At 45.2% G+C, this 24,969-nt stretch overlaps 1 protein-coding gene and 1 long non-coding RNA gene across 3 annotated transcripts; one reads left to right on the top strand and one right to left on the bottom strand.

Annotated features, from left to right (window-relative positions):
* The first annotated feature begins 3,406 nt into the window (after nucleotides 1-3,406).
* On the top strand, nucleotides 3,407-11,089 carry GPX7 (glutathione peroxidase 7). Of its 2 annotated transcripts, XM_065913084.1 has the most exons (4): nucleotides 3,407-3,624; nucleotides 8,325-8,586; nucleotides 8,774-8,903; nucleotides 10,328-10,464. In XM_065913084.1, the coding sequence occupies exons 1-3, from the start codon at nucleotides 3,490-3,492 to the stop codon at nucleotides 8,860-8,862; spliced, it is 486 nt and encodes a 161-aa protein (XP_065769156.1). In that variant the 5' UTR covers nucleotides 3,407-3,489; the 3' UTR covers nucleotides 8,863-8,903; nucleotides 10,328-10,464. The 2 variants fall into 2 exon arrangements, with proteins under 2 accessions (XP_065769156.1, XP_065769147.1); XM_065913075.1 differs by lacking the exon at nucleotides 8,774-8,903 and having other exon boundaries at nucleotides 3,411-3,624; nucleotides 10,328-11,089.
* A 9,591-nt stretch (nucleotides 11,090-20,680) lies between these two features.
* LOC136164266 (uncharacterized) lies at nucleotides 20,681-24,944 on the bottom strand. The gene is made up of 4 exons (XR_010662325.1): nucleotides 24,773-24,944; nucleotides 21,967-22,098; nucleotides 21,324-21,448; nucleotides 20,681-21,158 (listed from the first exon to the last, which is right to left on the bottom strand). It is a non-coding gene; the product is annotated as an uncharacterized lncRNA (long non-coding RNA).
* Between the last annotated feature and the right edge of the window lie 25 nt (nucleotides 24,945-24,969).

The following is a 24,969-nucleotide window of genomic DNA, read 5'->3' as shown; positions in this document are numbered from 1 at the left end:
AAATTAATGTCTTGTACATAGTAGGTATTCAACAATTTGTTGAACAAACGAAACATTAATAAGTATTCTGGGATGTGCTATGCTGAATCGCTTAGTCATGTCTGACTCTTTGCAACCCCATGGACGGGGCCCACCAGGCTCCTCTGTCCATGGGGATTCTCCAGGTAAGAATATTGGAGTGGGTTTCCATGCCCTCCTCCAGGGGAATCTTCCCAACCCAGGGATCAAACCCAGGACTCCTGCATTGCAGGTAGATTCTTAACCAGCCTGAGCTACCAGAGAAGCCCAGTAAATATTCTAAATATCCATAAAAAGCTTCTTTGAGTTTATTATAGGAAAGAGGAGTATGAGGGATCCAGGATGAGTCCTCTACTCCTCCAGATGCTTAGCTGAGACCATGGGTGCATTTGTCTGAGCCTGGAGGTCTCATGTTTGTGTCAATGGACTACCTAGAAACATCTGTGCTCTTTCAGAAACACCAAAAATGTATACAGTGGACTGAAAGTAAAATGATAAAATATATGCGTGTGTGCTAAGCTGCTTCAGTTGTGTCCGACTCTTTGCAACTCTATGAATTGTAGCCTGCCAGGCTCCTGTCCATGGAATTCTCCAGGCAAGAATACTGGAGTGGGTTGCCTTGCCTTCCTCCAGGGGACCTTCCCAACCCAGGGTGCCATGCCCTCCTCCAGGGGATCTTCCCAACCCAGGGATCAAACCCTCATCTCTTATGTCTCCTGCATGGGCAGGCAGATTCTTTACCACTAGCACCATCTGGGAAACCTGATAAAATATATACTGTTGGCTAAAATCAACATTTCATATTAGATTCCAGTATAGACAAGTAGTAAAAGTCACCAGAACATTTAAGAAAAATGAGTATTTACTGAATAGCTAGCTTGTGCCAGGGGGCACAAAGATGATTTGGGTATGATGGGGTGATAGACCATGGAAACAGACAACTACACAATATTATCATCAGCTCACTAACAGGAAAATGTCCTAAGTATAAAGGCAACAGAGAGGAGAGGATGATTAAGTGCCGGCACAGAGAAGGATGTTATCTGAGCTGGGTTCTGAAGCATGAACAGGAAGGAGGGAAATGCCCTGTGAGAAACTTACAAGCAAAATTTACAAATTCACCACAATCCACCCCCCACCCCCTCCACCCCCCTCCTCCCCGCCGGCCTGCTTACTAGAAATGCCTAGGTATCTGGATTGTAACAGGAAATAGGTTGGCCAAGCTTGCAAAACTCCCAGGTTTTGTGGGGCAGAATTTGAGAACTCCTGGTGATTGGGACTTGCAAGGAAAGGCTGAGTGAAAGGGACAGATGGCAGGAAATGAGACCGAAAGGTTCACAAGGGCAGGGCAGAGAAGAGGGGACCATTTTATTCCACAGGATCCATCACAGCCTCAAGACTCCCATAAGACATGGGAAAGGAGGAGTATGAAGGCAGGATTACTTTATTTTTGCCTTGGCCCTTGCCTAGAGCAGCCGTTTTCCTATTCTCCACACCTCATTAAAATGTTGTCTGCTTCTGAAGAGAGAAGTTGCCCTGGTGTACAGAAAGAGCTCATGTTCTTAATCTGAAGGCCCGGGTTTGAGTCCTGTCACCTGTATAACCTTATGCCCAGCTTCAAAACCTTTGCCTACCATACTCTAGAGCATGAAGTCCAAGCTCCTTGGCTTGGCTCTCCAGACCCTTCTTCTTCTGGCCCCTGATGACCCCTCCAGCCTCATCTATCGTTTACCCCTTCTCACCTAACAGCCAAGTACTTCTTCTGGGTTCTGTGTCTTCGCAGGCAGTTACCTTGGTTGACATCTTTCCCCTCCTCCTTCCCAAGCTGGAGAATTCCCATTCCTCTTTGAAGACATGATCCTGGTGTTAACCACCTCCAGGAGGCTTTCCCTGGTGGCTAGGTTAGCAATGGTCTCAAACCCCCAGAATTTCCTCTATCACAGAGTGTGGAGCACATCTGCTCCTGCCTCTTCCTATCCAGAGGACTCTTTCTGCAACACAGGACTCACTGTCTCTCCCCTGCTTAAAAAAAAGCAGCAGCAGCTTCAGGGAATTCCCTAGCGGTTCAGTTAGGGAACTGAACCGCTAGGTTAGGGCTCTTCAGCTTTCCCAGCTGAGCGCCCAGGTTCAGTCCCTGATCAGGGAACAAAACATACCAAAACCCACAGGGCCTGAAAAAAAGCAGCTTTATTTCTTGGCTTAAGGATCATAATCTTCACACTGTGGCCTGTCAGGACTGTGTGACCTCACACCTACCTGCCTCCCTGTCTTCTCTTCTTATCCTTTTTTTTTTTTTTTTTTTTTGCATGAAAGGCACCTAGAGCACCCAGAGCAGGACCTGGTATAGAACTGGAAGAAGCGTTTGTTGAGTGACTGTAGAAGTGCTTAGTCCATACTGCATTACAAGAAAGCTCTAGTTTTCTCACACCAGCTTCTGAGCCCCTGGAGAGTGTCAGCATTCAGGACCATGCTTGGCACTTAGTGGGGCACCCTAAGGGTTTTCCAAGTTTGGGAGACACTGTGACATGCTTCCCGGAAGAGACATCAGGGAAGACTTGGAACACCAGCTGTTGGGAATGCTGTCAGTGAAGAGCCTTTTACTGTCAGCCACGCACCACAGACACCTTGGTTCCTGTCATACCTCTTCCCAGATGGCCCCACAACCCATGAGAGATGAAGGCAGGGATATAAAGGCCTGGTCTGGTCATCTTAGCTCACCTGGGGACAACTCTAATGGGCCATTCTAGCTCCAGAGCCCCTGCAGGGTCAGCCACGACTGATTGTCGTTGAGCCTGCATGGAGCTCTGGGCTTCTGCCCACTCCACTTCCTTCCCTCCCTCCACAGGTGTTCATTCCAAGGGCACTCCCCCACAAACATCCTGCACTGCAAATCTCCATCTCAGAATCTGCTTCCCAGGAATCCAACTTGAAATTCGCCCTGTCTTGTCTTCTTTGTCCCGTCACTTTCAGGGAATGTTCATTCATTCACCCAAAGTTCATAGGCACCATTCAAAACGTTTCACATCCCTTTTTCTATTGCGATCATTCTGTCCTGTCTAGGTGCGTCAGGAAGGGAACGGATGAGAAACTGGGGCCCAGAAAGGGGAAGCGACCAGCCAAAGGGCACTAATCAGAAGGGGAGCTCCCACATGCAGTTTTTCCACTCCCTTTCCCTGCCTCCTGGAACAAGAGGAAACCTCATTGAAACGAATTCGGGTCTCAGTGGTCAGAATCCTGCAACCATGGCTCTGGGGTCGGGGAAGGGGCGCGAAGCCCAGCACTCCTGCTGTACAGATGGGGAGACCGAGGTCCAGAGGCCGGCGCTCCACCGCCCGCAGGGAAGAAGGGGGCGCGTCCTGCCTGGAGGGCCGCGTGGCGCCGGGGCCGCCCCCTCCTGCCTCCCGCCCCCGCGGCGCCCGTGCCCCCTGCTCTGCCTCTGCCCTCGCCACGCCGCCTGCTCCGGAGCGAGTCATGGTGGCGGCACGGGCGGCGGCGTGGCTGCTCCTGGCTGCGGCGGCCTGCGCGCCGCGGGAGCAGGACTTCTACGACTTCAAGGCCGTCAACATCCGGGGCAAGTTGGTGTCGCTGGAGAAGTACCGAGGCTCGGTGAGTGTCCGCCCGCCGGGCCTCGGCGCCGCCCCGCCGGACCCTGGCCGGGGAGCCGGGCGCCCAGGACCCTGCCGGATGGGGCTCCGTGGGGTTCGGGGGGTTCGATCACCCAGCCCTGGCGCCCCGCCCCCACCCAGGCATCCCCCCCCCGCCGGGCGTGGCGCCCCCAGATCCTCGGCCGGGTCTGTCCCATGACTACGTGGCACAGCCCGGCGTGTGCGGTGAAACCCGAAACTCTCGCTGCTCGCGCCGATTTCCCTCCCAGCGCTTTTGGGCAGCGGGGCGCAGCCTGTCACGCTCCGGTTTAAAAATTAACAGTAGCAGCCTTTGTCTCTCCCATCCCCAGTTTCGGCGACCGGAACAGAGGCAGTTAGCGATATTAAGTGCAGTGAGAACACTATGGAAATGAAAGCTCGGTGCGGAGGAAGTTATCATTTCAGAGGCACCGGCACCTTACACATCGTCTTTTAGAGCAGCGGTCCCCAACCTTTTTAGCACCAGGGACTGGTTTCATTAACGACATTTTTCAGAGGGTGGGGAGGGTGGGGGTAGCTTCAGGATCATTCAAATGCCTTACATTCATTGTGAACTTTATTTCTATTATTATTACATCAGCTCCACCTCAGGTCATCAGGCAATAGAGCCCAGAGGCTGGGGAGCCCAGTTTTAGAGAGTACATTAAGGCCCAGAGATGGAGGGTCACACAGCGCTAGAAAGCAGGAAGCCTGGCGGAGAACTGCCCATCCATCTGTGGTCCCCTCTAGGCAAACTTTTAAGATGGCAGCTCAGGTTGAGATGGAAGAGTCATCCAGCCTAATTGCTACCTCCTTACAGAAGGGGCATCTCAGCTCAGAGAGGCCTTGAGAGAGGAAGTGTGCCTGGGTGAATCTTTGAAATAAGAATGAGTTTTAGCAAAACCAAGAAGAGCATTTCAGGCAAAGAGAACTGTCAGTGCCAAGTGGAACCGACTCTTTGCCACCCCATGGACTGTAGCCTGCTAGGTTTCTTTGCCCATGGAGTTCTCTAGGCCAGAATACTGGCGTGGGTAGCCATTGCCTATTCCAGGGGATCGTCCCAAGCCAGGGATTGAACCCAGGTCTCCTGCATTGCAGGCGGATTCTTTACCATCTAAGCCACCAGGGAAGCAAGGCTCAGAAATGAACAGCAAGAAGGGTGATGAGGGGTAGTGAGGTCCTCAAGCAGTTGTGCTTGAAGGAGTGTAAAGCATGACACTGAAAGATGAGGCCGAAGAGGGTAGGGAGTGATCAAAAGGGGCCTTAAACACTTTATTCAGAGACCTAAATGTTTCACTGTGTGAAACGAAGAGCCCTCCAAGTTCACTTCTCAAGGCAGACCTGGGTCTGTGTGTGGAAAGGGTATGGAGTTGGTCTCTAATGGACAGGTAGGCCCAGCCTCCAGGTTGGGATGAACCACACACGAAAATGTTAGCAATCTTCCAGGAGCAAGGCCATCTTCAATGAAGAAAGTACTCTCTACCCCTTGAAATTCTCAATTATGCTGGGAGTCCTGGGGACAGTGGCCCTTGTCCAGGTTGCCCCCCTCCCCAAGGTATTGTGAGGTTCAAATGACGTGCAGTGTGGAAACCCCTGGTAGAGTGCTCTGTGCTTGTGTTTCTTGGGCCCCAGCAGAAATCTCATCCAGGACTCAGGGAAACAGCCAGTCAGAGCAGGACCCCTTCCCATTCCGGCCTTCCCTTCCCTCTAGTGCAGCTCTTCAGAGAGCCCCAGCTTTAACACTTGACCAGCTCTACTACTCGTTAACTCATTTATCATTGAGCACCTACTATATACTAAGTACCATGCCAGCCCTGAGGGTACAGGGGATGCAACGGTGAACAAAGTGGCTAAGTTTCAATTTTAATAGAGCTTATATGAGGTCGAGGGGAGACATACAGGAAACAAAGAGCAGAGACACGAACAATGTAGTTTCTAAGTAATAGGTAGTAAGGCATAAACAGACAAAGACTGTTTTTAGAAGTAATAAGGCATCCAGGATATGAGGAACAGAAATCCTGGAATAAAATTATCCAGAAAGTGGTCCCAGAATTCTGAATGTTTTCATCCTCTAGGTCATTGGTAAATCCTAAAAAGCACTGGAGTGAGAGGCCTAGAATTCAATCAGAAAGAAATTTAAAAACAAAAACAATCCACAAAGTCACCCAGCTGCTAAGAGGTAGAGTTAGAATTTGAGGCCAGGCAGTCCAGTTCCAGAGCCCATGTCTTAATCTCCAGCTTTAGAGGGAAACCAGGAACAGTCAGGCCAGGAAGCTGTAAATGATACTATGAATTAACCCAAGCTTCGTCTGCCCCTTTGGCAGTATGGTCATTCATTCACCTGCAAACAGCTACTGGCTCATTGTGTGTATTTTACTATCGGTTTTTTTGTTTTTTAATTAGAAGAAAAAAAAACACTGGCTACCTTACAAATACTACGTGCCTGCCACAGGGAGACATGGCCATATGTGCCCTGGAAACATAGCCATGGGCAAAGTTGTATGACTTGTGTCCTCAGGCACAAACTGGGAGACAGTCCTTCAGACCAGTGTGGAGTGTAGATGAATGCGTGACACTCAGGAATTCCTTTGCCTGTGCTGTGAGGTTATGTATATGTAGGTCTGAGTGTAGTGTATGTGTGCTGCTTAGCCGCTCAGTCATGTCTGACTCTTTGCAACCCCATGGACTGTAGCCTGCCAGGCTGTTCTGTCCAGGGGGATTTTCCAGGCAAGAATATACTGGAGTGGGTTGCCATGCCCTCCTCCCGGGTATCTTCCCAATTCAGGGATCACACCCAGGTTTCCCACATTGCAGGTGGATTCTTTACCATCTGAGCCACCAGGGAAATGCCCTCAGTGTCAATGGTTTATTTATTTTGCATATACATGTTGAGCTTGCATCTGTACTTACATATGTATATATATAAATTAACTGTGTGTATTTGGGTGTATCTATATTTTTGAAATTCCCAGGTGGTTCAGTAGTCAAGAACCTGCCTGCCAGTGCTGGAGACAGGTTCAGTCCCTGAGTTGGAAAGATCCCCTGGAAGAGGAAATGGCAACTCACTCCAGTATTCTTGCCTGGGAAAATCCCATGGACAGAGGATACTGGTGGGCTATAGTTTCTGGGGCCACAAAGAGTTAGACGTGACTGAGCACATACACACATCTGTGTTTTAGTCACTTTAAAGATAAGCTTTTTGGATTCAGGCATCGAAATAGAAGTAGGATTTCCCTCTTTCCAAAAATATGAGCAGACACACAAGATGTAGGTTAGAAATAAACAACCTTTAATGCTCTCAGCGCCCAGGGATCCAGCAGAAAAGAAAGAGGAAGACCTCCAACTAGTGAAGGGAGCTAAACGGGTCTCACAATATGGCATATGATGACAAACCAGCCACAGGCTGGGGCCCCAAGAAATGGGTGAGGGAGCTACAGCTCAATGGTTCTCATCATCCAGCCCAGTGGTTCTCAGCTAGTGGTGATCTTTCTCCCCAGGGGACTTTCAGGAATGTCTAGAGGAGACATTTTTGATTAGTAAGACTAGACTTCTAGTGGGTAGAGGCCAAGGATGTGGCTAAACATTCTACAGTGAACAGGGAAGCCACCTCACAACACAGATTTTCTACCCCCAAATGTCAACAGTGCTGAGGTTGAGAAACCCTGCCCAGCCTGAGCATGTCCAGTGCCCTGAGCTGCCCCTGGCTCTCTATGGAGCCAACTGGTATAATCCTGCCACTCGTATTATTAAAAGGTGGCCAGATTGATAGGACTTGGCTGCCCAGATATAGGGTAAGATTTAAATCCTGCAATAATATGTAACCAGAAGCTGAAAAATATATAGCATTGGTGCCAAGATTGTAATTGCAGTCATATAATCGAGTTCCATCAGCCAGCTTTATATTTATTACCTAAAGGCAATGAATAAATGTGTTATAAGGCAATTATAAATTTAAAGGTTAGTCTAGTGAGAGAAGGAAGTGGTATTTGTTTGCTGGAGGGAGAAGGGCAGAAAAGGATTGCCCCGAGGTTCTTGAGATCCTTTTATCAAGAAAACCATGTCTATGTCCCCATTACATAGGTGGTCATTTGTGTGTGCACACTTACTCATTCACTCAGCACATACATTCTAAGACTTTTCCATGTGTCAGCCCCACTGAAGTGAACATAGCTCCTGCTCTCAGCAGGTTCACATTCTAGAAGGGAGACCAACAAGTATATAGGCAACTCCAGTATAGAATGATGACTACTAGTTGACTGAGCCAGAAATTAAACCCAAGTCTGCCTTTTCTGTCTCCTGTATCACCTCCTGATGGGAGTTCACCAGTATGTATGCGTCTCTCTGTAATGGTGTTCTGTGTTTGTGGGCATGTGTGATGTGTGCTAAAGTATCTTTGCGTCCTGGGCCGCAGGCGGACCCATTGATGTCCATTGTGTGCTTATTCTGAGTGTTTATGTGTGTGTGTGCACACGTATCTGTAAGCCCCTGCATGTCTGATTTCATTTGTGCCTGTGTATATGTGTTTGTGTATATGTGAGAGCACTGTTTACATGTGCATACATTGTGTTCTTGCATATATGAGAGAAAGCTTTTACTGTTGAGGGGTCACACTTGTGGGTATGTCAGGACATGTGCCTCTTCTCTGGGTTGTGTACGTGTTTGGGTTTTGTTTTTGCTGCCCAGGTGTCCCTGGTGGTAAATGTGGCTAGCGAGTGCGGCTTCACAGACCAGCACTATCGGGCCCTGCAGCAGCTGCAGCGGGACCTGGGGCCCCACCACTTCAATGTGCTTGCCTTCCCCTGCAACCAGTTTGGCCAGCAGGAGCCCGACAGCAACAAGGAGATCGAGAATTTTGCCCGCCGCACATACAGCGTCTCTTTCCCCATGTTTAGCAAGATTGCAGTCACCGGCACTGGTGCCCACCCTGCCTTCAAGTTCCTGACTGGTGAGTCCTGCCTTTCCTTCAGCACCCCTCAGCTGGCTGGGCAGCAGAAGCTACTGGCTGGCTGGGTGACCTGGGGCCCCTTCTAGATGCCCGCAGCTGGGTTGATGGTCTATTCTAGCACAAATCTTTGAGGATGAACTGAAGAATATTCCTGCCGAAGAATATCTCCACCCTTATTGCCTTGCAGTTTCCCCCAGAGTCACTCTGCAGGCTTCTCTGCGCTCCTGTTACCATCCACAGGGCCTCCTAGAAGGAAACTGGACTCTCAGATTTTAGCTTCAAACAGGGGACACCACATTCCTGGAGAAGGCTGGCAGGTATCTCCTGTCCTGAGTCAGAGGCAGTCAGTCTGTAGACCACGGGAGGGAAACCTTCTAAGCTAAAATACCAGCTCTTGGGAATTCCCTGGCAGTCCAGTGGTTAGGACTCAACACTTCCACTGCCTTCCAGGGCTTGGGTTCAATGCCTTTTCAGGGAACTGAGATTTCTCAAGCTGTCGGGCACAGCAAAAAAAGCCCCAAAATACCAAAAAAAAAAAAAAAAAAAGGAAAAGATCTTAGTATTTGAGAAACAGATCTCTTCCCAGAAGCCTGAGAACCACAAAATGGGGTCATTAGCCAAGCTTGTCATTAAGTCCTGTTTCCTTTCTCAGGCCTTTCCCTTGCTTTGGGGGCTCCATTTTTGCCTCCTCCCACCTCCCACTCCATATCCCTTTTGTGCTTTCATATCCCTCACTGCCCCCCCCCCCCCCCAGCCCATTCACCTGAAGAGTACATGACAAACAGCAGTGTTGCAAACCAAAGGTCCCTTACTCAGGCAATTTGAATTTTGCTCTGTGGGTCAGTCCTAATATTCTTTTCCCCCTGTGTGTTTTTATTAGTTCCTTCCCAGTTCCCATAGTTATAGATCAAACCTGGCCGTGTTTTAGAAGCACCTGGGGAGCTCTTTAAAATACATTAGCCTGAGACCTACTGAAGCAGGACCCAAGAATCTGTTTAATTATAAGCACCCGCTCCACCACCACCACCATGATTCAGATGCAACCAGTCCAAGGACTAACATATGGGAACCATTAAGATTAAATCAGGGACTTCCCTGGTGGTCCAGTGGTTAAGACTTCCCTTTCCAATGCAGGGAGCGCTAGTTCGATCCCTGGTGGGGAGAAGCTAAAAGTCCACATGCCTCATGGCCAAAAAACCAAAACATGAAACAGTGTTATAATAAATTAAATAAATACTCCTTAAAAAAGAATTAAATCAGAGAATAGGTTATAGATTATGCAGTAGTTTGAGGTCATTAAAACTTTTTGTTTTTTGCGGCCACACCATGCAGCATGCAGAATCCAAGTTCCCCAACCAGGGATTGAACCAGTGTCCTCTGTAGTGAAAGCAGAATCTTAACCACTAGACTGCCAGGGAAGTCTCTGAGATCATTAATAAAGGAAGATCAGATATTGTCTTATCAGGCACTTCACAGAATTCTAAAGCAATGGTTCTCAACCTAGGCACCACATTGGAATTTCCTGGAAAACTTTTAGAAAATATTGATGCCTGAGTCTTACCCCCAGAGATTCTTCCTTAAGTGGTCTGTGGGTATGGACTGGACATCGGGATCTTTAAAAGTTCTGCAGTTCATTCTAACTAGTAGAACCAGGGCTTCAGGGGAGGGATGGATACCGCTAATGGAGTTCCAGGAGACGGGACACAGAGAAGAACACTTTGCTCTCCTTCCTTTTCTCTAGAGACTTCTGGAAAGGAGCCTACCTGGAACTTCTGGAAGTACCTAGTGGCCCCAGATGGAAAGGTGGTAGGAGCTTGGGACCCAACTGTGTCGGTGGAGGAAATCAGGCCCCAGGTTACAGCGCTTGTGAGGAAGCTCATCCTGAAGAAGCGAGAAGACTTATAACCACTTTCCCTCCTCTCCCCCATCCCCTCCCCCACCGTGCATGAGTGACCAAAGCAGACTCAAATGGTGCTACAAAGGGAGAGACCACTGACTCTCCTCCACTCTTCTCCCCCCACCCCATCACTCCTATTGGGGAAAAATTCTAGTAGCTTGATTATTTGAATCTTAGGGCAACCTCTAGGAACTCCTGACCAGTGAGAGTTCTTGACCAGTGACTCACCAGCCGATAAGAACCTCTAGCCCATGAAAATAGGCAAATAGAAGCATTTCAAACAATAATCTCCTACCTATAAAGCAGAGCCAATTCCTACCTCACAGGGCTGTTGTGAGGATGAGGATGAAAAACCTGTGAAAGTGCCAAGGGCAGTGCCAGCTAACCAGGAGGCATTCAATAAATGGTTTCTGCATATGTACCAAAAAATCAGTTATGATTAATAAAAACTTGAACTCAACATGAATTTATAGCCATGAGAATCCAAGCCAAACATTTGTAGCTGTTACTGTTTTCCTATGTATTTTTTTAAATTACAAAAGTAATACAATTCATTGTAAAATAATACAAGATGATACAAAATAAAAAATGAAAGTATCTCCCTCATTTTCTGTACTGTTGGTCCCTGGAGGTAAACTTTCAGCAATTTGGTACAAAGTCTTCTCAGACTTATTTTAATCAAACTAATCATTATTGCCCAATAAGAATTTACTGACCAAAATACACTTCAATTACAGGCAAAGGATATGAATAGGTAATTCACTGAAAAATAGAGATGGATAATGAAGATATGAAAAGATTTTCAGCCTCATTTAAGTTGGAAAGATTTTGTTAAATGATAATACCTGTTGTTGGTAAGAATGTGGGGAAATGGGCATTCACATAAGCTTTTGGTGGGATAACAAACTGGTACAGGTTTTTAGAGGATGGCTTGTCAGTATCTTTTAAAACAAAATGTCTACATGCTTTGCTCCATCATTTCTCCTTTTAAAAGACTCCCAAACTGTGCAGATATGTGTGTACAATAATATATATGTACATTGTTCATTATAGTGAAAATTTTATGCAACCTCGTGTCCATCAGTATGGTTTGGTAGCAAATTATGACACAAAACCAAATGATACACTAGTACAGTTATTCAGATGAATTAATTTCTGTGCTGAAAGTTGTCCCAAAGTGAAAAAAGTCCAGTTATAATGAACACGTGCACACACACAAAACAACATCCAGCATAAACAAGAATAATATTTTTATTAAAAATTTCAGTGTTAAGTGAGAGAGAGAGGGAGAGAGGGATGTAGACAAAACTTAATTGTTGCTGTCTGTGAGGGCATGGGGTGGAATAACAGGAGTCATTTGCTTTCTTTGTTAGGTATTTTTGTAATGTTTACATTTTGTATGTAAAATATGTATTTCACTTTTATATAAATCTAAAAAAGAGTTACCTAAAAACTGAGGTGATGATTTATTGGCCAGTGAGGATTTCATGTCCACTTCTCCCAGTCACTCTTCTAGAAGCAGGAGACTCAGATTCAAGTTCTGGTTGTGTCCTTGACTCACAGACTGAGCAAATGGTTCCCTCTCTGCTGTCTTCCGTTTTCCCATTGGACAGTGAAAGGGTTGAACTATGCTCACAGTCCTCAAAGCCTACTTTAATATTCCTTCCCCAAAGCTGCTAGAGTAAATGAAGGCTTTCTGTGGGCTGACCACAAACCACCCTGTGGTGGCCTCCAGCCTGTCCTTGCACATGGTTCAGCATGCCCTGGCTTGGCGCGTGATCATTTCTGTATATACACGGGCACCAACACACACATACACAGGGAAACCCAGCTATCACAGAAATTTTTGTGATGAACGTCTCAGAACCACATTCTCAAGGGACATCTCCCTGACCTCACCCTGCGTGACCTGTCAGCCGCATCTGACATTGCTGACTGTACTGCCCCTCTCCCTGACACGTTCTCTTCCCTCAGCTTTCCCGCCCCTGCCTTCTCTTGGTTCCCCCGTCTCTCCCGGTGCTCCTTCCTTCTGGGTGTTTGTTGGTGACTCTTCCTCCGCTGCCCACTCCTTCCTGTTGGTCTTCCTCGGGCTTCTAGGCCAGTCCCTTTTCTACTTCATATGTTCTGCCACAGCCATCTCTTTTTTCTCAAGATCTTGACAATCATCCACACCCTGATGATACCTAAATCTCTACTTTGTATCTACGCTGGACTCATATCCACTTGCCTGTTGGGCATGACCAGAGACACCTCAATTCAGCGTCTCCAGAACTAAGCTCGTCACCTCTCCCTGACACACCTGCTCTCCCTTCTCCACAGCCTTCACAAACCCCTTAAGCCCTTCCTTTCACACATCACTCACTTGCTCATTTACCACAGTCTCATTCTTTGTGCAACTGCCTTCCCTTCTCTCCTCAGCAGAGTGCTTGGCCCTTAGCAGGTTAAACTTAATTGTATGGGAAGCATTTTGGGCGCTGGCTCCATGCCGTCTCTGCCTGGACCCTACCTGGAAAACCACAGACAAGCCAACAGTTTCCTGCAGAAGTTTAAAGTCCAGCTGAGGATTTTGCAGTCCCGATTAGACCTTCATTCCTAGGTTTTGTCAGTTTTCTGCTGTTCCCAAGCCCCCTCTAATGGGCAAGTGTTCCCCTAGGAAAAATCTCACTTTAAGTTATCAACTGTTACCTCAGTCATTGGTTAAGCAATATCTGCTAACAGCTTAGTTTTAAATTAATTCCTTGGTTATCAGCTAACACTTAAATAGTTAATATTTGACTTTCTACTAATGCCTTCATTATCTTCTAACAGTTTACTTGTAAGCCAAATACTGTATGTATTAGGTTATATCTTAGCACTTCACAGTTTAGTTGGAGAAGGATTCATTTCTGACTGTGGATACAGTAAGGGCCTCTGTCTTTTGCTGAACTCTCTTTTCACCTTCAGATGATTCTCATTCACTATCAACTGGTCCAGGTTTCAGAGAAAGAGTGGGCCCATCCTGACTGCTTTTTACCTCTCCAAGCTGGACTAGAGTGTGGAGGGAGGAAAGCATGTGTCGGGAATTTCTGTAAAGTTACGGTTGGAAGGGACATTTGTTCATCAACAAATACTTCTTGGGTGTTGCCTATGTGTCAAGTTCTGCATTAGGTTTTAGGGGTACATCAGTGAACAAAACACCCATGTCCCAGCTGTCATGGTGCTAAGAGAATAAAAGAAAATCCAAACATTAAACAAATAATTACACGAATTATTATACGATTATAATTATGATAAGCACCAGGAAGAAGTACAAGAAACTGTGACCTTGTATAATACTGGAATGGGTGGTCATTCCCTTCCACAGGGGATCTTCCCAACCCAGGGATAGAATCCAGGTCTCCTGCATTACGGGCAGATTCTTTACCATCTGAGGCAACCCTACCTCTGCAGCTGGGCCTGTAGTAGGTGTTCAAAAGGCATATATTGACTGATTAGACTTCATTGTCATCATCTACATCTTTTTCTGGATGTCCTAGAGACTGTCTCAACCCCTGCCTCAGCTGGGTTCCCCCTAAAATCTCAAATCCTCCCATGAGAGAGGTGACCAATCTCAGTTAGATGGGAAAGCCTGGTCAGAAGGCCTTTCCTCTAATATCTTAGAATACAAGTGCTCCCTCTGAGCACATGACCAATTGCACCCTGCTGTTCATTCTCCAGAGGGGGTCCCAGGGCCACTGTCATCCCTGGTATTAGTAACAGTTGCATGGGACATACTTATATTTTTAAAATTACTAATTTTTCATATGATATTTAAATTTAACTAGTCATCTTGCATTTTATCTGGCAATGCTAATCCAGGATTGAATACCACACAATAGGAAGTTGAACTATATAGCCTTCTGATCTGCCTTGTAACTCCCAATGAAAGCAGACTCAGGATTAAAGTCCAAGAATTGAGAATACAGTTAACTGGCTAGTCAATATAACAAATGACAATATCCCCTTACTAGCTGTGTAACATTGGGACAGTCACTTAATCTCCCTGAACCTCCATTGTTTCATCTAGCCAATAAAAGAAAACCAAGATTTTACCTAATAAGTGCTGGACGCAGTGTTAGACACTTCTGTGTGTGTGCTGTCTCCCCTGGAATATTCAGACAAACTAGTGTGTGAAAAAGCACTTTGTAAGTGGAAGTGGGCTGTAAAATATGAAATAGTATTAGCATTAGTGTAGTAGCTGTCTGCAGCTGATTTTCTTTACTGGAAACTTGAAGGGAAAGAAGTTTCCCTGGCTTGCTCTTATTGTAGAGAAAAAACACTGTCTGGGATCTAATGTCTAGGGCAATGATTCTTAACTAAGGGTGATTTTGCTCACCAGGCGACTTCTGGCAATGTTTGTAGACAGTTTTGGTTGTCAGACTGGGTGATGGGTACTGCTGGCATCTGGTGAGTAGAACCAAGGATGCTGCTAAACATCCTATAGTACACAGGACTGTCCCCTACAGCAAAGAATTACCTGGCTTAAAATGTCATCTGGTTGAGAAATCATGGTCTTGAGTACTGCAAAACAGAATTTATATCCCAGCTTTGCCACTTAGCAGCTGACTGACTCATGGACTTTACTTCTCTGGGCCTCAGCGTCCTCTTCTGAGACCTTGGGGATATTAATAGCCCTGGCCTCATAGGCCTATTATGATGACTAAATGAAAATACACCCATAAAGCACTGGAGTACCTGATACCGAGTAAACATTCAGTAAATCATAGTTCTTCTTACAGTTATTTGGGTACTGCTGTTCCCATTTAAGGGCATCCAAGGTGGCATTAGAGGTAAAGAACCTGCCTGCCAATGCAGGAGATATAAGAGATGCCAGTTCAATCTCTGGGTTGGGAAGATCTCCTGGAGGAGAACATGGCAACTCACTCTAGTATTCTTGCCGGGAGAATCCAGAGAGAGGAGCCTGCGGGCTATGGTCCATAGGGTCACAAAGAGTTGGACACAACTGAAACACCTTAGCATGCATGCACACATATCCCCATTTAAAAGATAAGAAAGTGAGACTCAGAAAGAGGAACAGAGTTGCCTAAGATCAAGAGAAAAAGCAGTTCTACTCATGGGGTTGACAAACATCACCAAGAATCTTCTGTTGACAAAGGCTGTAGTTTTCTTGTGTGTGGACCTAACATGAGACCCCAACCTTGCTCTCAGGAAAGTGGAAGGAAAAGGAGAACCTTTACTGAGTGCTCACATACCTATATCTAATATCTTAAGATAGGTATTATTATTTCCATTTTTACAGATGAGACTATGTAAGAAGTCTAAAGTCTCCCTGCAAGTCAGTTGCCAAGTAGCAATTGAAATCCAGGCTTGGACTTCTCTGGCGGTCCAGCAGTTGACTTTGCCTTTCAATATAGGGGATGTAGGTTTGATCCCTGGTTGGGAAGCTAAGATCCCACATGTCTTGTAGCCAAAAAAAAAAAAAAAAAAACCAACCAGAAGAAATATTGTAGCAAATTCAATAAAGACTTAAAATTGTTTAAAAAACTAAACTCACTGTCCTTATTAATGACCAACTTAAAAAAAAAGAAATTCAGGCTGACATGGTACCAAAGTCCTTGCCCTCTCCCTCTATTCTCTGCTTTCTAGGCTGTGGTAACACTCCAGCAGGGATGGGGAGGGTCTAGGATCGGAGACTTTGATTCTGGGAGAAAGCCAATCACTCCAGGGTACAGCAGTCTTGAAGTAAATTACAGAAGTGGCTAATCTCAGGCTGAAAAATAACTGTGAATATGAAAAATGCTTGAAAACAAATAGAGTGCTGGACTCGTGTCAGAACCAAAGAAGGACATAGACAAAGGCAGGGTTTGTTTCCTTGAACTTTGGGGACTGGAAGGCCCAAGACAAATCCTCAGTCAGTCAGTCAGTTCAGTTGCTCAGTTGTGTCCAACTCTTTGCAACCGCATGGACTGCAGCATGCCAGGCTCCCTGTCCATCACCAACTCCCGGAGTTTACTCAAACTCATGTCCATCGAGTCAGTGATGCCATGCAACCATCTCAACCTCTGTCATCCCTTTCTCCTCCTGCCTTCGATCTTTCCCAGCATCAGGGTCTTTTCCAATGAGTCAGCTCTTCGCATGAGGTCGCCAAAGTATTGGAGTTTCAGCTTCAGCATCAGTCCTTCCAATGAACACCCAGGACTGATCTCCTTTAGGATGGGCTGGTTGGATCTCCTGGCAGTCTAAGGGACTCTCAAGAGTCTCCTCCAACACCACAGTTCAAAAGCATCAATTCTTTGGCACTCAGCTTTCTTTACAGTCCAACTTGACTCACATCCGTACATGACTACTGGAAAAACCATAGCCTTGACTAGACGGACTTTGCTGGCAAAGTAATGTCTCTGCTTTTTCATATGCTGTCTAGGTTGGTCATAACTTTCTTTCCAAAAGAACAAGCATCTTTTAATTTCATGACTGCAATCACTATCTGCAGTGATTTCAGAGCCCAAGAAAATAAAGTCTGCCACTGTTTCCACTGTTTCCCCATCTATTTGCCATGAAGTGATGAGACTGGATGCCATGATCTTAGTTTTCTGAATGTTGAGCTTTAAGCCAACTTTTTCACTCTCCTCTTTCACTCTCAACAAGAGGCTTTTTAGTTCTTCACTTTCTGCCATAAGTGTTGTGTCATCTGCATATCTGAGGTTATTGATATTCCTCCCAGCAATCTTGATTCCAGCTTGTGTTGTATCCAGCCCAGCGTTTCTCATGATGTACTCTGCATATAAGTTAAATAAACAGGGGGAAAATATACAGCCAAATCCTAGTTTCTACCATTCCTGGCTGGGTCCTTGGGTGAGATAAACCTTGCTGAGACTCAATATCTTTATGTATAAAATACCCGTACATAGAATCATTCGTTCACTTATTAAGGGGAATTTATTAATTCTTCCTCTCCCTTTAACCCACATGGCTATGCAGATTTTGAAGGTGGCCAGCAGAAGGAACAAGAAGGAGTTGAAATCTGGCCTGAATTCTTACTTACCTAGCTTTGCCTTTGGCATAGAGCTATATCAGGCCCGAGGAAGGGGTACTTTTTTTTCATTTGCACAAAAGCACATAAAAAACCAGGTGGCACAAAATAGCACCCCTGCCATTGAGAACCAGGCCTTAGACTGAGTGTGGTGAAACCAGACCTGAAGCAGGTACAGTTTCTATCCTAGAGGAGCCTATAGTCTGAAGCTGTGGTTCCTAAGTGATATGATGGCACATGGAAGTGCTCAATGAATGGCAGACAGAACAGCAGATACTGCAAGAAAAAAAAGAATGGTACTCAGAGTGTTGGTCACAGAAGGGCTTTCTGTGGGACAGGGTGGGGGTGATCTTCAAGATGGACCTTGGAGAGTATAGAGGAATAAGATAAGCAGAAGAAGGGAATAACATAGACAAAACGAGAAAGGAGCTTCCTTTCCCAGATCAGATTGGCTAAACACAGGCTTCCTGTAGGCAAGAAGAGGCAGGTATATTTGGAAAGGTATGGACAGTTTCATATTTTAGAGGTCAGACTAGAACCACTGGGGCTGCTTAAACGGCTCAGGTCAAGTCTTCAGAGGATCTCTCTGTTAAAAAGTGTGTGATGGGAGAGAATCAAAATGCAGCAAAAAAAGAATCATATAATTCCGCCTCAAAAGTCAAATGAATTCTCTTTTACATTATTCTCTCCTGCTGGAAATCCTAGAGCGTGTAACAAAACAAGGGGGAAAGAAAAAGCACCAACTGTAAAGGAAAAGTAAAACTGCCTTTAAAATATATTGCTTGTGAGGAAATTTTTTCATGTTAACATAAAAAAATCATAAGCAGCCTATAAAAATCCTGGAACTAACAGGTGAATTTAACAAAATCCCAGAATACAAGGTGAATATATGAAAATAAGTTGTGTTTCTATAAATTAGCAACAAGCAATTGGAAAATCACATTTTCAAAAAATATCATTTACAATAGCATCAAAAATAAGAAAAAGGGAAAAGTATTACAAAATGTGTACAAGACCTGTACATAGAATAGTATAAAACACTGCTGAGAGAAATTAAGAACAAAATAAATGAAGAGATATATACCATGTCCATGGATTGGGAAACTCGATATTAAGATGTTAATTCTCTTCAAATTGATCTATTGATTCAATGTAATCCTAAGCAAAATCCAAGCAGGATTTTGGGGGGTAGAAATCAATGAGTTGATTCTAAAATTGATATGGAAATGCAAAGGACTCTGAAGCACTAAAACAATTTTGAAAAATAAGGACAAAGTTAGAGGACTTATGCTACCTGATTTCAAGACCCACTTAGAAAGCTACAGTAATTAAGACAGAGTGGAACTGGCATAAGGATAGATTCAGATAAGGTCAATGAAATAGAATATAGAATCCAGAAATAAATCTACACATACATGATTAATTGAGTTTTACCAAAGGTGTTAATTCAATAGAGAAAAGATAAGGAAGTTCCCAGGTGGTCTCATGGTTAGGATTTGGTGCTTACAGTGCGGATGCCTGAGTTCTTTTTTTTTTTTTTTTAAATATTATTTTATTAGTTGGAGGCCAATCACTTTACAACATTTCAGTGGGTTTTGTCATACATTGACATGAATCAGCCATATAGTTACATGTATTCCCCATCCCGATCCCCCCTCCCACCTCCCTCCCCACCCGACTCCTCAGGGTCCTCCCAGTGCACCAGGCCCGAGCACCTGACTCATGTATCCCACCTGGGCTGGTGGTCCGTTTCACCATAGATAATATACATGCTGTTCTTTCAAAACATCCCACCCTCACGTTCTCCCCCAGAGTTCAAAAGTCTGTTCTGTACTTCTGTGTCTCTTTTTCTGTTTTGCATATAGGGTTATCGCCACCATCTATCTAAATTCCGTATATATGTGTTAGTATACTGTAATGTTCTTTATCTTTCTGGCTTACTTCACTCTGTATAATGGGCTCCAGTTTCATCCATCTCATTAGAACTGATTCAAATGAATTCTTTTTAACGGCTGAGTAATATTCCATGGTGTATATGTACCACAGCTTCCTTATCCATTCATCTGCTGATGGGATGCCTGAGTTCTGATCAGAGAACTGTAATGTGCCAAGGATGCATGCATGCTAAGTCGCTCCAGTCATGTCCAACTCTTTGCGACGCTATGGACTGTAGCCCGCCAGGCTCCTCTGTCCAAGGGATTCTCCAGGCAAGAATACTGGAGTGGTTGCCATTCCCTTCTCCAGGGTACCATGTCCATGGATTGGGAAACTCAGAGATCTTCCCAACCCAGGGATCAAACCCCTGTCTCCTGCATCTCCTGCATTGGCAGGCAAGTTCTTTAACACTAGCACCACTGGGAAGCCCAAAGTTAAACATACATCTATTCTATTACCTCAAAATTCCACTTTTAGGATTCACCCAAGGTATATGAAAGCATAGGCACCTCAAAAAACCATACATGCAAAAATTTTATAGCAACTTTATTCACAATAGTCCCAAACTGGAAACAACTCAAATGCCTATGAACTGTTGAATGAACAAATTGCAGTTTTTAATATAAAGAGTATATTTCCATGTACTTGGCAATAAAAAGGAAGGAACTACTATTACATGCAACAATTTCTATTTATCACAAAGGCGTTGTGGTGAGCAAAAGAGATCAGACACAAAAGAGAGCATACTATCTGATTTCATTAAGACAAAAATTCAAAAACAGATAGAACTAATCTATAGGGAGGGCAAGCAGATTGTCTCAGGCAAGGCTAGGGTTGGGGAGGTGGGTTGATTGCACCCCAAGGGATAGTGACAGGTGACAGAAATACTCTGTATCGTGACTGCAGTGGTGGCTCCATGAGTATAAACTCAGTAAGCTGCACATTTGAAATGTGTGTATTTTATTGTTTGTAAAATATACCTCAGTAAAATTGATTTTTTTAAAAAATCTCAAGATAAACAGCATTGTATAGTAATAAAAGAAATTGGAAGGACTCTAAATGTTAAAGAAAATGGATAATAAGCTATCATATATTCAGTAACTGGGAAACCATATAGCAGCAAAAATGAATGAACCAGATTGAGCATACACACAAGTATGGACAAAGCTCAAAAACATAAGATTGAGTGAAAAAAAAAGCAGACTCCAGAAGAAAAAATTAATGTGATGTTATTTATTTGAGATATAGTCACATGTAAAGCAATTCTATACATTGTTCAAAGACCCACATGTACATGATAAATGCTTGAATAAGAACATAGAAATGATAAACACCAAATTCAGGAGAATAGTTGTGAGTGGAAGCAATTTCTTACCAGTAGAGAGTGCATGGGTGGTTCTTGTATTATTTTTTATGTTGTTTGTGTGCTTTAAAGATTTCACAGGAAAACAAACAACAAACTAACAAAAACCTAAACCCAAAGACCACCTCCAGTTGGGAGACGGTCTAGCTGGTATCAGGAGATCTGAGCTTTGGTCCAATTTGTCCTTGGACTTCATGTTCCAACCTGGCAAAGTCACTTCTTTCAGGATGAGAGGCAGGAGCCCCACGCTGGCAAAAAAAGGGTAAGAATCCATCGTGGGCATCAGAAGAGTGGTCATGCCTAGAACCAGCACTCAAAGGGAATTAATGCATGTCAGCATCCTTTCTTTGCCTCTCCAATGCAGTGACCTGCAAGCTGAAGGGGAGCCGGGTAGGGGATGGGGGGTCCCTGGGGGAGGGGTGTCGGGCGGGCACAGCTGGAGGCAGTAGGGCTAGAGGAGAGGGGCTGCTCCGCGGCGTCCAGAGACCAGGGACTCTGGGTGGACCACCCAGGGAGCAGAATCGAACTCTCACCGAGGGTTGTGCCCGGGTCTTCAGCCTCCTTGTGGACTTCGGTCACTGAGCTGCGTGACCCTTAACAGCAAGGGCGTGTCTTTCCAGACCCCCGAGGACCCGGCTCCGGAGCAAGGCTGCCAGGTCTAGAGCGCATTGTTTAGAGAAGCACAAGAGACTTCCAGTTACTGCGCGGCTGGCCTGATGCCAGGCTTCGAGCTCTCTCATCAACTACTGCCCTAACGCAGAGAGGGAAAGTGACCAGTCGAAGGTCACACCGCAGGTGATTAAAACTTGATACTTGTATATCCTTGGGCAAGTTACTTCACCTCTCTGGGTCCAGTTTTCCTATGGGTAGAGTGGGTAAAAAGTTGTGTGTCTATGTGTATGTGCCTGGAAGACTCCATACCAAAGCATCAGGGGATATTTCTATGTGGTGAAGTTATGGGTGACTGTTATTTTTAATTTGGTTTATTCTTATTTTCTAATTTGTTGTTTCATAATGAATATGCATTTAGTTATTTTTATTTTTATTAAGAGAGTAACAGCACAGAATTGTAAGAACTGAAGGAGACTGTGAAAAGCACTGAGCACAATTTCTAGTTCACAGTCTGTTCTCCATAAATGCGAATTCTCCCTGCTCACTCTTCCCTCTTACACTTACCTGCCCTTCTGGTTGGAGACTCTGGCCCCCAGACCTCAGGTTGGGAAGAAGGTGTGGTGGTACAGAATTCTATTTACTAGCTGTGTAGCTTTGGATAAATCACTTGACCTCTCTGAGTCTCAGTTACCTTGCCTGCAGAATGGAAGAAAAAACAAAGGAAGTTTTCAAGGACTATATGACATACAAGATGGGAAACTGCCTGGCATACAGTAGGTCTGCAGTAAGTGTCTGTAGGAAGGAACATGATGCACACGATAAAGGAACAAGCATTACAGTAGGTTCTAGACCAGAAGAGGTCAAAGATTCTAGCATAGATTCCAAAGAGCTCAAGGGGTCCACAGGTAGAGCTCAGCATGGGAGAGGTCCATGACCTTGGATTGAAAAAAGTAACATCCTTGTTTTCACTACCGCTAAGTCACATTTAGCATTTCCTTCTATCATGCACATAAGCAACGTCACATCATATTAGCAGAACTTGTGACTTTGTCACCAGTGATGTGTGGGTGCTCAGTCACTTCAGTCGTGTTCAACTCTTTGTAACCCTATGAACTCTAGCCTGCCAGGCTCCACTGTCTATGAAATTCTCCAGGCAAGAATACTGGAGTGGGTTGCCATGTCCTCCTCCAGGAGATCTTCCTGACCTAGGGATTGAACCCACATCTCTCGAGCATCTCCTGCTTTGCAGACAGATTCTTTATCATCTGAGCCACCCGGGAAGCCCTGTCACCAATAGAAATCATAGTTATTTTTGTATTGCATTACAGTAGCAATATCTTGAAATCTTGTTTTTATACTCATTTACCACCTCAAAATTAACAATAGTTAATAGATAAATCTCTATATCTTATTATTTAATATGTTAAAAAAGAATTCACAAAATAACTATTTTGATAATGATTCTATATAATTGGTATACTTTGTAATTCTGATTTACTTTTTGTAGTTAAAAACATTCTTCTGAATAGGGGACCATAGTCTTCATCAGTGCCAAAAAGGACTGTTGGCTAGACAGACATGGTACTAGTCCCTCCTGGGTCACTGGCTGCTTTGTGACATTGGGCTTGTTATCTCTCTAAGGGGCATAATCATCCCTTCCTGGCTCACTCCACAGGGTTGCTGGAGAAACTAACTCTTGGCAGGAAAGGGCTTTGGAAACTGTTGGCAGCTTCCCAATTTGTCAAAAGCCAGAGCAGAGTGCTTTGTATCTCAGCTGAATCCCATGTCTTCAGGAGACCTTGCTCCTTTCCACAGGATTCCAAATCCTTCCTCTTTAATCTCTACCTGATAAAGAGGCCAAAGTGCACCTCCCTTAGCGTATGTCATCCAGTTCCCAGTTTGCAGAGATTCACAGGAGGAATTTTCTGGAGGATAAAACAATTCCTTCCAGTTTCATTCAATACTACCCTCTCAAAACTCCTTCCTTTTCCTTCCGATGGTGATCCCTTCCTGGCCATGGTCCCTGCATTTCCCCTTTCCCTGCCCTGTCCTAGATCATCTGTCTGGCTCCCATTCTATACTGTGTTTCTGGGCAGACCCAGATCTGATCTCTCTTAGGGGGCCCAGTGCCAAGGGCATGGCACACATCAGCATCTGAGGAGCTAGCCTGGATGAAGAAAAGGAACCTAAAGCACAGAGAGGAAAAAAGCAGAGCAGGGGTAGAGCTAGGGCTTGAGATCCCCTGATGCTCATTATTTATCCCATTCACATTGAAAGCAAGAGATAGAGGAACCGGGGACTCCCAAGGCATCACATCAGCTATTTCCTACTCTCCCCACTGCTGTAAGAAATCAGGAGAGCTAAAGATTTTGTAATCGTGTGCGAGTTCCTGCTCATCAGAACAATGGGAGGTGTCAGATTCAGTGGCTTTCAAAACTTTTTGACCTGACTCAAAAGGAGAAATCCTTTTTACATTGTGATCTGGACCACAATGCATACAGACATATGTAACTGAAACATTTTATGAAAGAATACTTAGCTTTACTTTTTGCAGTATAGTTTTTCTATTCCATTAATTTTTTTTCTTAATGCTAGCTGTAACTCATCCACTGATTACATGATTCACAGGTCCTTTTCAGCCTGAGCACTCTGTGATTGAATAGGAATTACTGACAACTAAAGTCCAACAGCCCCTAGTCCTGGCTCAGTGTAACTGGGCCAAACTGTGCATCTTAACTTAGAGCCTGGGTCTCCCCAGTGTGCCCTGACTGGACAGATATAATCTGCAAAGGTTTCCTATAGCTCCTTCAGACTGTAGGAAGGAACGTCTTCTGATCCTAATAACACTAACTTTGTGATCTGGAAGGGTTATGTGAGAATGGTCAGGCCTATTGGCTTTGCTCCTGGGTGGGTGGAGTTTCCATCTGAACATCCACCAGCCCCTTTATCCTAGGCCAGTGTGGGAGAGAGTGTGAACACGGGAGTGTGAACTCGTCAGTGCACGAGCTAGCTGCTCAGGGAAAGGAAGTTGCAGGCAAGGAAGCCAAAGGATGACAAAATGTAAAAGTTACTGAAAAAGAGGCGCTGTGGGAACCCCAGAAAAATCAAGGGCTTGGGAACAAGAAAGACCCAGGTTAAAATCCCATGGGCTTAAGAGCTCAGGAAAATGACTTTCATCTGACCCTTAGCTCTCATTTATAAAATAAGTTTGAAAATCCCTGGTCCTCTGGGTTGTTGTGACGGTTAAGTGAGATCGTGTATTAATCATAGCTGCAGTGACCCTACTGTGGGTCGATGGCAGGTCCCTCGTCTGTGTCCAACACTAGCCTGGAACTGCCCGGGGATTCCCAGTGACCCGCGCAGTGCGTACCTAGCTCAGTGGCCAGTGCTCAGCACAGGTGTGGAATCCAAGCCGGTGACTTCGATTCCCGCTTTGCCACCCTGGACAAGGGCTGTCTCTCTGAGCACCCAGCGCCTAAGTGCGTTCACCGGAACGGAGTGGGGCCGGTGGGAGCCGCGGGCAGAGACCAGCGGCGGCTCTCTCGTCCCGGCTCCGCGAGTCGCCCC

This window comes from Muntiacus reevesi, chromosome 1 (genome assembly GCF_963930625.1).
Source record: "Muntiacus reevesi chromosome 1, mMunRee1.1, whole genome shotgun sequence".
In the NCBI taxonomy this organism is placed as follows: domain Eukaryota; kingdom Metazoa; phylum Chordata; class Mammalia; order Artiodactyla; family Cervidae; genus Muntiacus; species Muntiacus reevesi.
Note: the sequence above shows the minus strand (reverse complement) of the source record. Positions and strands in the feature narration are given on the sequence as shown.